The sequence below is a fragment of the Akebia trifoliata genome, chromosome 8, assembly GCF_017979445.1.
Source record: "Akebia trifoliata isolate Shusen 1 chromosome 8, ASM1797944v1, whole genome shotgun sequence".
NCBI lineage: Eukaryota > Viridiplantae > Streptophyta > Magnoliopsida > Ranunculales > Lardizabalaceae > Akebia > Akebia trifoliata.
Genome location: NC_141382.1, coordinates 14,304,421 through 14,318,979, shown reverse-complemented (window position 1 = coordinate 14,318,979; position 14,559 = coordinate 14,304,421). Strand labels below are relative to the sequence as shown.

Below are 14,559 nucleotides of genomic sequence, written 5' to 3'. Positions count from 1 at the left end.
CAAGTAAGGTAAACGTAAGATTATTATTAACTCCGGTGAGAAGAACAACGATAGTCTCATCAGTAAGCATGTAATGAAAAAAATTAAAAAGTTATGGAAGGACTATAAGCATAGACTGAAGGCTCGTATTTATGATGTATTTAATGATGATAAAATTCAAGTTCAAAACTGTCCAGATGATATTCCTCTTGAGCAGTGGATCACGTTGATTGATTTTTAAAATTCTGAATTGGGTCAAGTATATTTTGTATAAAAGAATTTAGTTTGTTAATATTACATGTTGAGTTTTTAATTAATTAATTGATTTTAATATAGTGTCGGAGTACTATTAATCGAGAAAATCATTCCCACCAGACGATGCTTCATACATGTGGTTCGAAGAGTTTCTCACATGTACTTCATGAAGAGGTATATCAATCATATTAATATTCCATTAATTATAAATATAGTTTTATTTTGTTTTGATATATCAGTTACATATGTAATTATACTAATCACTATTATGTTATTTTCTAAATGTGAATAGGAAAACAAAATCCAACAAGGGTCGACTTAGCCGAGCAGAATTATTTATCAAGACCCACACCATGCTGATAACATTCCAATAGATGATGTTGCTGCTAAGAAAATTGTAAGTGCAAAATTACGTTATTGAAAAATTTCAATTATTTACTATAATTAATCATTGTCAATAATTGTTGATTAAATTAATTAAAATCATAAATATTTTTGTAGGATGAGATGAAAGAACTCATGAAAGATGTACCACCGGACTCTCAAGACATCATCGGACCGAATGACATATTTGCTAAGGTTATGGGGCCTGAGAAACCTGACCGTGTCTGTGGGTATGGCTTGGGTCCGACTCCAACATCATTATTTGGATCATCTTCTAGCCACGGTGCCTCATCATCCACAGATACCGAGAAACTTATCATTTTGAAGGATAAAGTGAAAATTTTAGAAAATAAACTAATTGAAGTGGAGAAACAAAAAGAAGGTGATAAGGTCGAGGCTGCGCGACAAAGAGAAGCTGATAGGGTGGCGCATGAGGAGCTCAAACATTTTTTTATGGGAATGGAACGATTAGTAAGTATTTATTCTTATTGTTTAAGTTTTATAATAAAGTAATACAATGTAATTCATAATATACATATTTTTTTTTTGCAGTTTGAAAATTTGTACTCAGTTCCACATGACTCTTCTACCCAGCCTCCAGACGATGATTGATTTACCATAACTTTTAAGATTTACTCTTTCTTTTAATGTCTTTAGTAAACTACTTTGTTTTAAATACTAAGTAACATCAGTAATTTTTAGGATTTTTTGAACTATTTCAACATAGGTAAGAATTACTTTTTTCACCTATATCATACTCTTTATTTTGGAATGTGTAAGGTACACATACACTAATATGTTAGTGTAAGACTTCATACACTTTTCCTATCTTTTATTATATATTTTTGCTTGTTAGTAGTTCATATTTTTTTATTGTTAGTATCTCATATCGCATATTTTATGTTTCTTAGTATATTATTTTTTTTACTTGTTACTAACTCATATTTTTTTTGCTTATTAGGTAAATCTTTTTTAACTCCGACAATGTAAAATATGCCCAGATAAAGGAGGAGGGAAAAGGATAAAGAAAGGAGTAGTTCGCTTGATGCACCTGGCCAAGAGGTAATTCTTTTTATATAATCTTAAATAGAAGTTACTTTACTATTAAAACAATGATGTTTTTGTAGCTTTACTATATAATTTGAAATAAGTTTACTTATTACTAACTTGCCCATTTATTTTTTTTATCATTTTTGCTAGGTGAGGAGTTCGAGGAAGAGTTGAATCTATACTTCATGGAATTATTCCAAGCAATCCGATCTATTGAGTTCAGATCTTTTGGTATTCCAAAGGTGAGTGGAGTTAACCTATCATCAAAGATTGGTATACTACATGTATAGTGAACTAGAAAGCAGACTGCTGTGTTCTCAATTTATTCTTTGATTTTCAAATCATGGTGCAACAGTGAACGAATCTTGGGGGGAAAATTGTTCATAGCAAACACATGGTTACACCAATTGATTATTTCCTATGGCATTGGGGGTTTGTAGGGAAGGTGTGTTTCTCTTACACATTTTTTCAATCTATATAAACATTTTTAATATTTTTGCTATAGATGTACTCTAAAGTTTGAAGTTATAAGGGTGATATTAGTACTTAACATGTATCCATTTTCTCTTTCTACCACTAAAATATTTTTTGATGCACTTCTAAAACAGATGAACTTAATTGGCTGAATGTCATATGTCATGCCTTGAGGGTTGATTGGTATTCTTCCTAGTGTGTCTTGTAACTTTAAAGCAATGCAAGTAGATTATGTTGCATCGGAAACAAAAATATTTTACAATATATAGAAAAGCAGAGATTTAATGTAAAAGTACTGAGGAAGTGAATTAAAAAAAATCCAATTTGAAATGGTAGCAGTGGAAGTTTCTCTACACATCCATTGCTTACTTAAAATGTAGCATGGAGGAGATAAATTACTATTTCATGTGCAAATTGAATTAACATAGCCTTATATAGGTGGTGCTAATAGTCTTGAAAGTTAAAACCATGGAGTAAGTTAGATATCTTTTCTTATAGGTTAGTGGTGGACACAATGGAAAAAAATTTTAGAAAACAGACAACCAGAAACTTACTTGATAATTGAAAATATTATAATCTAAGTGTATAACCATTGGAATTGACTTGGGTGTTTTAATGAGCAATAGCCATTTCAAAACTGGGACTGTTTCTATAGATTGCTATATTCAATGTTATAAGTCGCAGGTTCGACATGGGCCCCATAGCTCAATTGCAGGGATGGAGCCAGGATTTTCTTGTAGTGGGGGCAAACTATGGTTAGTTGTATAGTTGAAGAACTTAAAGATGTGTATTGATCAAACTAACAAAACAATTTACGAGATAACAATAAGCAATTTATGAACAAAATGACTATGGTAGACATGTATATGATGTGATGGATGAGTTTTAAAGCTAAATAAGTTGTGCTTGCATCTGTAGGTGTTGGAGAACTTATAACAGAAATATAAGATGAAGATGTGTGTTACGGAAACTTGTTTTGCTATTGTTACATATGTTTTTGCTTTCCTCCTCTCGGATTGTTACAGATCTCCTAATTCTGTAACTGGAACAAGAAACTACACTTATATAGATGCTGTTAGAGTAAATTTAGGTACTAACCTTTAAGGATGAGTTCATCAAATCAGGTTCAGTTCTTTTAGAGTAGCTTTGTGATTTGATTTAATGGTAGTTTAGGTAAAAAGCAGACATGGGTGTGTGGCTTGCTTTAATATCTGAGCATGTTTAGAACTGGTATTGCTTATGTAATCACTACTTCTATCAGTTTGAGGTACTTCTCTTCATTAAAGCCATGTTTTAACTAACATAAATAAATAATACTTGGATCCCCTTCAGTTACATATGTTTAATATTACTGTGTTGATGTGTCTCATTGAAACACTAAATTATTGCCCCCACAATCACATGAGAATAAAATTGTATTTCTTTATGGGTGATCGCTCACTAGTTTCTACTTGATTTGATTCTTTTTTTGGTAATTAAAGTTTTTTTTTTTTTTGATGAATGCAGAGCGATTCAGAGATCTAATTGTTTCCACAAAGAAGGGCATGAGGCTTCATGTGCATATGGAGATACCTTTTATATGCTGTTATTTGGAGCTGTTCAAATTGTTCTTTCAGATACCCAATTTTCACAGCTTGGAATGGCTCTCAATTGTTGCAGCAATCATGTCCTTCTCCTACTCTTCCATTGAATTTTTACTTGGACTTGCCAATGTAATAGGTATCGTTCCCTCTGGCTTTCTCATTGTTGAAATTGAGAGAATCTTGAAGAGTATTCCATGTTACTCAGAAACAGAAGAATCTAAATTGGTTTCAAAAACAAAATTAATAATATAATGTATATTTAGCTTAGGATGTTTTATGGGCAGATATTTTTTATGATAAAGCTCGGGTCTTCCTTGGCAGCCATTAATATTCTAATAACTATATAATAGCAGAGGTCTTGTGTTTTTGGTAAAAAATCAAACGAAATAAAATTCGACCTATCCAATGTGTTATGGTCATCATTTTAGGATTAAATTTCTTGCCTTTTTTATTTGCAGAAAATGGATGGATTAAGGGGAGCATTAGAGGAGTTCCCACAGCTACATCTCATGTTTATTGTATTTTTCCAACAATTGGTATCAGAGCCCTGTTTGGATTTGTTCTTGTGCAAAACCTTGATTAAATCTGAGTTAAACTAGATTTATCTCGATTAAATCTGATATGAATCTGGATTTATTTTGAAATAATTATTTATTTATTTATTTAAAATCGATTTGTTAAAGCCGATTTATCCGATAATCAAATCTGCCATTCTTTTTCTTCAAAGAAGATTAACGAAGGCACAGAGATTTTGAATCTCGTTCTGCCAATCGATAAGAACCAAACAATAATTTTCCATTCAAGTTCAGAATGTCTGCGATGATCGGATCGGCAGGAAAATCTTCGTAAGTTGAACCCATTGAAACGATAAGAAACATCCAAATCGTTTCTATCGTTATTGATTTAAAATCAAAGAAATTCTAAAACCGAATAAATATGCTAAACCGATTAAATAAAATAAAATAAAAGAAATTGGAATCTCTTCGATTCGCAAATCCAGTCGATCAGTTGCAGGTTTTACAATCGGACATTTCCGGACACTTTCTGGTGACCGCAGGTGTCGCCTGACACCGTTGAACAGACCTACCGGTCAGCGAAGTTTTGGCTGTAATTTTTGCGATGGCGGCTAGGGTTTGATCAGTCTTCTTCTTGATGAAGAAGACGACCTGTTAATTCGGTTGGGCTTCTCTAATTGGTTGGGTTAAGCCCGATAGCGTTTTCGGTTTTGGGCCAGCCCAATAACGATTCGTATAGACTAAGCCCGTTTTATATTTTATTTAGACCAAGCTCGTTTGGCTGTAATGATTGGCCAAGCCCATTTCATTATATAACTTGATTTTAAAGTCTGTTGGGTTAAACCCATTTCAGACTCGAACTGATCCGTTTGGGTCAACCACTGACTCGCTTTGAGTCAAACCGGTCCAGCCGAACCGATTCAGTTGGTTCATGTGTGAACCAGACCATAGAAAACCGATTTTTCCTTTAAAAACTTAGAAAAAATCATAACTATTTCGTTTTAACTCCGATTTGGACAAAACAAGAGTCCATTTTGAATATTTTTTCGAGATCTATTCAATAAAAATATTAAAATAATTCATTGACAGCAACATATAACAGTAAAGTTCAGATTAAGTTGTACCCTTTTGGAGAATATATCTATAATTGCTTTATTTTATTTTGAATAATTTAATTTGTTATTTTTTAATATATCCACATGAAAAACTAGAATAATTAGAAAGTAAATTTAGATATATTAGGGTATAAGTCTTGCCTATAGGGGTTTAGGAAAACACTTTGAGTGATCGTTCAAGAAACGTGATGAAAATAGGATAGTAGTCTGCCTAAAGGTGACCGTTCTATGGAAGTTATGGGTTCTTGAATTCTGAGACTAATGTCTCACTAAGATCACTTTGTGGCACTCTTTTGTATGAAATCACTAACTTCTGCCTAAAGGTGATTTAGGGATGTTTGTGTAGATCGAGTGAATAGAATAATCACAAGTGTGAAGGGGAGAGAAGAATAACCCTCTTGCCTAAAGGTATGGATAGTGTCTGGATTGAACTGGAACATGAGTGGCTAGGTCTATGTGCGAACTCCAACGCAATTTTATAGAACATACAGCATATTGAGATCTCAGCCCAAAGGCGAGTCTTAATGATGCAACTTGTTTGTACCTGCAGAGTGGAAAGTTTTACCCTTAATAAAACACTCTGAAACGATTTGACCAAAATCTATGGTACGAATTGAAAGAATTGAATCCCACAATATATATATTAATGTTTGACCATATCTTATTGCAGCTATGGATGGGTCATTGATTCAAAAGAGTCTGGCAGGGATTGAGCCTCTTAATAGCGCTAATTATTCATCCTGGAGAATGAATATTGATATTTTGTTGGGATGCATGGATTTTGATTTTGTTCTCTTTGAGGACATGCCACCAACTCCACTTCCAGATTCTACGGAGTTGATAAGAACCCATTTTGCTAAATGGGAAAAGGCTAATAGATTGTCTATGATGATCATTTGAGCATCTATTAGTGAGACTTTTCGAGGTGGTATTCAGACCACAGATACAGCTAAAGAACTATTGCAGATCATCAAGAAACAGTTTGTGGGAACAAAGAGATCTGTTCAGTATGAGTATTTGGGTCAGTTAATGAATCTGAAATATGATGGTAACGGAAATGTACGGGAATACATACTTAAGATGTCAAAACTTGTAATTGGTTTCCGAGAGCAAGGGATTATTTTTGAAGATGACCTTCTGGTGCACATGACAGTTTTATCTCTGCCTAATTCTTTTGATACTTTTAAAGTCAATTACAGTGCACAAGAAACTAAATGGGATCTGAATCAGTTGATTTCCCTTTGTGTCACTGAGGAAGCAAGATTGAGAGGTTCGAAGGTTGAGTCAGCACACTTGGCAGTTCACCAAAATAGCAAGAAAGATTTCAAGAAAGGCGGCAACAAGAATTTTAAACAAGGAAAAGAGTTCAATGATTTCAAGAATCAGAAAACAATCAAGGAAAAGATAGAGATTGAGAAAATAGATAATGAAGATTGTTGGTTCTGCAAGAAGAAGGGACACATGAAGAGAGATTGTTTTGCGTATAAAAACTGGTTGCAAAAGAATCCAGGAGGCGTTCGATAGCAACAGAAATCCTAGACCAGATGATAAACTTTTTCTTTAGAATGCATAGGCATTGTGGGTTGAGGTTGTTGGAGCTTATTGTCTCATTTTCGACATAGGACATTCTTTAATTTTATAGGAGATTTTCTACATCTCGTCTTTTAGATGAAATATTCTTTCCATTTCTAGATTGGATATTGTTGGACATGTTTTTTATGGTATTTATCAGTTATCTTTGGATAATTTGTTTAATTCTTCTCTGTTATGTTTATTTGTTGATTCTTATGTTTCGAAGTCTAAGTATTCTAGTTCGTCAGAAAACTCTTCTATGTTATGGAATTTGAGATTAGGTCACATTTCCAAGAAAAGACTAGAATCCTTAATTAAGGAAAGAATTCTAGGTCCTCTAGATTTTCAGATTTTTGATGTTTGTGTGAATTACCTTAAGTAACGGAAGTTTGAAGTTACTAGGGTTACCGATTTGCTAGGTTTCTTGAATATGATCAAAACAGTGGGAGTGAAAAGTGAAGAAAAAAAAATTATATTTGAAGAGAAACGCAGTGATCCACCAATATGTTTTATTCCGCAACCTTTACCTCATTTGGTGGCATCACCTATCCGTATAGTTGTTGTAGAAGATGCAACAATCCAACCAGAACCCAATCCTCAAGTAGTAGTAGTTCCAGTTCCACAACCAATCATTCCCATTAGGAGATCTACCCGAGAACGCAGACCCGCTATTACAGATGATTATGAGGTATATTTTCAAGAATGAGATGTTGTCAAAGGTGATATAGATGATCCTTTAACATTCAAAGAAGCAATGGACTTAAATGAATCTCAATTCTGGCAGAAGTAATGAAAGAAGAATTGAGATCTATGGAAAAGAATGAAGTATGGGAACTAACGACGTTTCCAGAAAGTTGTAAGATAATAGAATGTAAATGAGTTTTCAATACTAAAAGAGATTCAAAAGTAAGGCCAAGAAGTTTATAATAAGGCTTGTAGCAAGGGTTTCATACAAAAGTCAAGTATTGATTTCTATAAGACTTATTCTCAAGTTATCTGCAAGCTGAAAATATTAATTTATAGGTTGAAACAAGCATCAAGACAGTGGTACTTGAAATTTGATCAAGTGGTGACTAGATACAGATTTAAAGAAAATGTCATCGATAAATGCATATATCGCAAGATGAGTGGAAGTCGATTAATCATTATTGTGATTTATGTTAATGATATATTGCTAGTAAGCAATGATGCTCATCTCTTATGTGATAATTAGGTTGTTACTGATTTTGCAAAGAATGAAAGAATAATAAGAGGAAACAAGCACATCGAAATAAAATACTTTTTAGTATGTGAAAAGGTTCGTAAATGATTGATTGAGATTGCCAAGATAGATTCTACCAATATGATAGCTGACCCTCTAACAAAAGGATTCCCGTTAAAGATTTTCAAGGAACATGTAACTCGTATGGGAGTTATCATATCATTTGTTCATGTTATTTAAGTGTTAAGTTTATTTTATGCTTGTTTTGATTTATTTATACTCTTGATAGACTATTTATTGCTGCTTAAAGAAATTGATTATGACTAGTCATTATTTATGCATTATTGTGTACACATGTTATGTTTGCCTGTGAGTAGATGTACTCGTAAAGTATTAAAGAAATGCTTGGACTAGACGTGACTTGGCATCACGTTGATGAAGTCTTCATTTTGGATAGAAAGGTGATGGAATATCACATAGCTGGTTGCTAGTAAGATATCAGAATGACATACGATGAGTATGAAGCTGGACACCTAGGGAATGTATATACAGACTACATTGAAGGCTGTACATTGCTTTAATACCACAAAGAAAGTTCACGTAAAGGTAAACTCCTGAATTTATTGATGGTACTAGTTTTGAGACCATGGAACTGTCTTAGGGCCGACAAATGAGCACTTTGTTACATCCATGATCCATTATTAGTGGTATCTTTAAATAAAGGTGACAGTTAAAGATTATCTGAATTGTTTTGAACAATTATTTTTTCAAAATAGTGCACTCGATTATTCAAAAGGTAACAATCCAGAGAGTCGTTTTAAACAAAAGGTATATGTGAAGGCCAAGTGGGAGATTGTTGGAATTATTATTATTATTATTATTATTTTCGTAATTAAAATTATTTTATGGCCTTTTCACATATACAAATTTTATATAAATACTGGATTGTAATTTGTTCAAAATATTAAGGATAAAATTGGAAACCATGTTAGTGGTCTGGCATTGGTTACCAGCATCAAATATGATGGGTTAGTGAACATCCTATCAAAACTTAAGTGGTATTCACCTAATACTAGAATTCTACGATGGGTAGAAAACCTAGTATCCTCTATTATAAATAGGTGGCCGTCCCCTTCTCTCTACACACAGATTATTCTATCATTGAGATAGAAGGTTCCCATCACCAAAGTGTAGGCAGAGTTGGGGTAGTGCACCTATTCTTCGCAGATCAAGATCAAAGTGTTCTTTGCGGATTATCGGAAAAGCGAATCCAGGTATTTTACAATTATTGCTTTTCGATTTCGATTATTCTATTGTTTGTTCAAGATCAAATCCTAGATCCATGAATATCATGTTTATTGTATTTTTCCAACAACATCATCTAAAAAATTATGGAAAATCTGCCAAGCAATTATAGTTACTTCTCTTTTAATTCATAAGCAAGGTACATACTTCTCTGGAATCTCTTTTGTAGATGAGCAGCTCAAGTTGCAGTTGTGTTTCATTGAGTTCAAGACTGGTAATAAGATGACGTTGACTCTTGACATGACTTGTTTGAACCGGTACGTCCTGTATGACTTATTCTTACTTATTTTTATTGAACGCGCATACCCATTTTACGTTGCAACCTTACATGTTTCTCTTGTTTGGTCCAAAATACTTTCTATGGATTTACAATTACAATTGATACAAAACTTAAAAAAGACAAAGTATAGTTGCATCGGTTGAAGAGGTAAGGACAAAAAGAATCGCCCCACCCCTATTTATGTTTAACTCATGGTATAAAGGGAGTTGGGATCCACCATTCAATTGGTTGCATCTAGGATATCTCCTAAGCCAAATACATGATGGATTGGACTGTCCAAATCTGTGTGCCGTTTGCTTTCATTTTTATTTTTTATGTTTATGTTTTTTTGGAAAATCCAAAGAACGGTCAATTGTCTTGAATGGATGACATAAATTATTGAGAAATTTCAGCAAATGACTTGCGGCACAATCGCTTATACGAATCACACGGTTCATCCCGAGGCTTTAGAAGAATGGTCACAAACTGTAATGAAAAAACTCCTCCCACACCATATGGAAATCATAGAAGAAATTGATAAGAGGGTATTTTGCTCGCCCTTATTGTACTTCTATTTGTTATGTTAAATGTGATGAGTACAGAATCATTAAGAACCTTCTTCCTGTTTATCGAAATGGTACATCGTACCCGACCTGATTTTGAGAGTAAGCTTCCCAGCTTATGCATCTTGGATAGCTCCAATCCACAAAAGCCAGTCGTGCAGATGGCAAATTTATGTGTGTTGTATGCACATACAGTAAGATGATCTCTGCCTAGTTTTTATTTATTTATTTATTTTTTTTTTGTTCTCCCCATTTATTCTTAAGATGATCACCTGTTGATATGTTCAGTTTACTATTTAACTATTTATGTCTCTGATTTCTATTGATGCTTCTAGATTTAAATTGCATTTCAAAAATCACAGAAACACAAATGAAAATGGTCCAGCATTTGGAATCAACAAACAGAAAATCTTTCTCAAGCAATAAAAATGTGCTTTTATTTCCTTAGTATAATTGTCCATAACCATGAAGGCATGCTAGTCTCTGAATAATGTTAAAGTTTTCCATACATGGTTTTGGTAAGCAGAAAATTGCAATTGGTTGAGTTATTTCTTATTTATATAAGTATTAAATGATCAAAAAATCTCTTATAATATATATATATATATATATGTTTCTTTGGGATGTTGAAATTACTAATTCATGTAGCCCAACGTATCCTGCTATGTTAAGAGAAACATGTACCTAGTGCATACATTTACTTTTGTATTAGATTCTAAATCAGTCTTGTGGCCAATTTGACCTTTATTTCATATTGCTTCTTGTCATCGTTGATTTTAGAAAACAAATAATAGGTCTTGGGACACTTTCCAAGAAGGAAAAAGAGGCTCAAAACGTTAAAAAAAAATCTTTTTGAACTTTTCCATTCATTGACCTCACATTACTGATTTTATATGGATGGTAAACACAGCTCCCCACCCCCTCCTTCTCTATTTACTTGCAATTTAATTTGAGTATGCTGTGTTTAGGCTATTTGTTTTGTCTTGAGGACACCCGTTACTGGTGTGGATCGCCTCTGTGTACTATTGCCCGATCCCGAGGCATCAAAAGTGCAGTGGACTTTAGATTGCCATAACGGTATTCCACCCCCTGTTACTTCTTAATTTAGTTTATTTGTATGTGTTTATATAAGGCAAAGGGTGCCTTATATTATACTTTGAATGGTAGATTATGTTGTACTTTTATTTTTTATTTGTATTTTTCAAAAAAATAAATAAATGAAATAAGTGTTTAACCATCTGCTCTATTGGCCCATCGCACAGATCAGCTGGCCATAGTAACACATAAATTTATGGATAGTTTATTTCTCATTGTTTCATTTTCTCTATTTTTGAAGTATCTTATCAAGAAGTGGTTGGGATTATTTGATCAAACTTTAAGCTAGGAAATCTCCTTTGTAGTGTTAACCAACTAACTACTACAAAAAGACTGATCTTGGAGAGGGAGAGAAATCTGTTGGGATTATTTGATTGAACTTTAAGCTAGGACATTTTCTTTATGGTGTTAACCAACCAACTACTACAAAAGACCGATCTGTTGGAGAGAGGGAGAACTATGAATAAAAGAGGTTCACTGGGCTTAACTAGGGTATGACACCCGAGAGTGGAGGAAAATTTACACTCAACAGCCCCCCTCACTTTTATGTTAAGAAAACTTTTAAGTTAGGAAAAATTCAATGAATGGACACACTTTTATGGGTTTCTTGTTGTTTTGCACCATTCTTGTTGTTACTTTGTGGAGGTTGTACTATCCTCATTCCTCGTCATCTTACACACCTATTTGATTATGTTTGTACTTAATAGATGACATGTCTATCATGCAATTAGTCCATTCTTTTTTATATGATATTTGGGGCCTTACTTCAATTATGGACTAGACCAAAGTCTCATGTAGGCACATTTTTACAGATTATTATTATTATTTTGTGATTCGATACAGCATCCAACGTGGATTGAACTAAAATCTAGATTTGAGCAGGCACGTGGATAGCGACAAGCTGTGTAACAAAGACAGACATGTGCATAGGTGTCCTACATTGATATGTTGATAGAAAACTATTACTTAGGTGTCCAGTATAATAGAGGTGTCGCATTAGTTTCTCATGATTTTCTCCAATCCATGACTTAGGTGCTAGACAAATATTTAAAAACATGGACGTAGGTGCCCTGGAGGTTGGAGATTATCTTGGTACTCTCTTTATTTCACTCTCTTCTTATCTTGCCTATATTTTATGCTGTCTTTTGCTTTAGTTCACATTTTTTTGTGCTGTCATCTGTATCCCATTTGATTACTTTCAGCCATTGGAGCAATCTTTTCCGCAACAGATTCTGTTTGCACATTGCAGGTATGGAAAGACTTAAAAAGTTGTGTATTGTTTGAACTACTCAAAATAGGAATAAACAAACACTATAGTTTATTTCATTTGCTGGTACAGGTGCTTAATCAGGATGAGACACCTCTATTATACAGTTTAGTCTTCGAGGAAGGTGTTGTTAATGATGCTACATCATTGGTACTTTTTAATGCAATCCAGAGTTATGATCTCACTCACATCAATTCCAGCACTGCCTTGCATTTTGTTGACAACTTCTTATATTTATTTACCATAAGCACATTGTTAGGAGTGTTTGTAAGTCTCTCTCTCTCTCTCTCTCTCTCTCTCTCTCTCTCATGTGTGTGTAAGATAAGCCTTCTTCTCTTTCTCTTGCAGAGTGGTCTACTTAGTGCATACGTTATCAAAAAATTATATTTTGGCAGGTTTGTTAATGACTCCACTGTTTACTTCTTATAGGCTATATCTTTAGAGTTATGTTTTTGTATTGGAAAATTTATTTCTCTGTGTACCAAGTTAAATGTTGTTTTTGTCTCATTATGTTGTAACTTTCAATGTTATCTTTACTTTTGGTACTTGGTATTTGGTAAAACAGTTTCCCTTAACATTTTAGGACGTAAAAATTGTAGTGGTTACCCCGTAGACTGCAGACTGTCTACCAGCCTCAGTGTAGCACATGTGGTGCATGTGCAAGAGAGTAGAACCTACCATTCTGCAAGGCTCCACCCTGTCTATGTATATCACATTTGGCACATCATCCTTGTAGTCTAACTGACACCACCTTCGTTTTTTTTTTTTTTTTTTCCATAAAAGCTAAACTAAAACTTAGCAGCAATTAAACTAAAACTTGTTTGCAATATATGTTTCCCTACCCTCGCTCCCAAGTCCCCTCTTATACCACTCCCACTTTGTTCAACTAAGTTTGTAGTAAGACTGCTTCAACAATAACAAGTGTGAAATGGTGGACCCTCCTAATGCACCAAGTTTGAACTAGCCTTTTGGGGATTTATTTGTTAATATTAAGACAATGAGATGAGCTCTAATCATTGACTGCATGTATCTTTTTTTCTCAGATCGAACACAATTAACTCCTATTAATTGTAACCAACCACAAGCCTTGTCCAAATCTGTTTGTAGGAATATGGTCATTTCCAGTCTTCCATTGGCGATAGTCAATGAGGTAGCTAGCAAGATGGATTTACGTTTAGGGAATCTCCATGTACTTTATAAAAGGTTGCTCATTATTTAAGTCAGACACTTGGCAAGTACCTTGTCGGTGAAGTTGAATGTTTTTTTACTAGATGGACTTGGTTGTAGTGGCACCCTTGAACTTTCAAATCAAGGTTATTAATGTGGGATTGACTAATGTAGGAGTTGTTTTTATGACTAAGCTGGGATTGAACCATGTTCTGGTTAAACTAACTCCGAAAGGATAGGGATACATGAGTTTGAAACTGGATATGGATAGATATGGAACCTTATGACATTGAGTGGTATTGTAGGTCTCTGTAGTATTGCAAGTTGAAATTGTAGGTTCATATGTTAAAATGTATGCTAAGTGGACAAATCGTGTAAATAAATAATGGCCATCTTGTTTGATTTTATCCATTTATTTGTTTCTTCTTTGTATTTCAGGGTGATCTTTAATGGTAATATGCCGAAAACAAGTGAGAGCATTCATTCACGAAAAGGTACAACGTGATTTTCTTTTACTTTCCATACTTCTACATTGCTTTCGCTAAATTGTTAAGTAGATTACTTACCCAAAATAACGAACCTCACGATATCCAAGTATTTTGGTTGTATATGATTTATCGCTTTACCATTTTATTTTGCCTGAGTGAGCATGGAGATGGGTAGAGTATGGGAGATGATTGGCTTCAAGTGCACACTAAATCTAAGAATCATATCACATTTGTTTATAATTCATAGAGTTGTCTCTTTTTTTATAGTGAAAATATTCGTGAATGCG

The 14,559-nt window shown here is 33.8% G+C and overlaps 1 protein-coding gene across 1 annotated transcript; it reads left to right on the top strand.

Annotated features, from left to right (window-relative positions):
- The first annotated feature begins 11,202 nt into the window (after positions 1-11,202).
- On the top strand, positions 11,203-14,295 carry LOC147396226 (sodium/hydrogen exchanger 1-like). The gene is made up of 5 exons (XM_086449173.1): positions 11,203-11,332; positions 12,383-12,442; positions 12,553-12,599; positions 12,690-12,884; positions 14,223-14,295. Exons 2-5 carry the CDS (start codon positions 12,406-12,408, stop codon positions 14,232-14,234), a joined length of 291 nt encoding a protein of 96 aa, XP_086305299.1. The 5' UTR covers positions 11,203-11,332; positions 12,383-12,405; the 3' UTR covers positions 14,235-14,295.
- Positions 14,296-14,559: the final 264 nt, after the last annotated feature.

What these genes read in the sequence shown, in the direction of transcription:
- LOC147396226 (XM_086449173.1), top strand. Translation starts at nt 12,406, where the DNA reads ATGGACGTAGGTGCCCTGGAGGTTGGAGATTATCTTG. An exon ending in GGAGGTTGGAGATTATCTTG is followed by an intron (nt 12,443 to 12,552) that starts GTACTCTCTTTA and finishes GATTACTTTCAG; the next exon opens with CCATTGGAGCAATCTTTTCC. An exon ending in ATTCTGTTTGCACATTGCAG is followed by an intron (nt 12,600 to 12,689) that starts GTATGGAAAGAC and finishes TTGCTGGTACAG; the next exon opens with GTGCTTAATCAGGATGAGAC.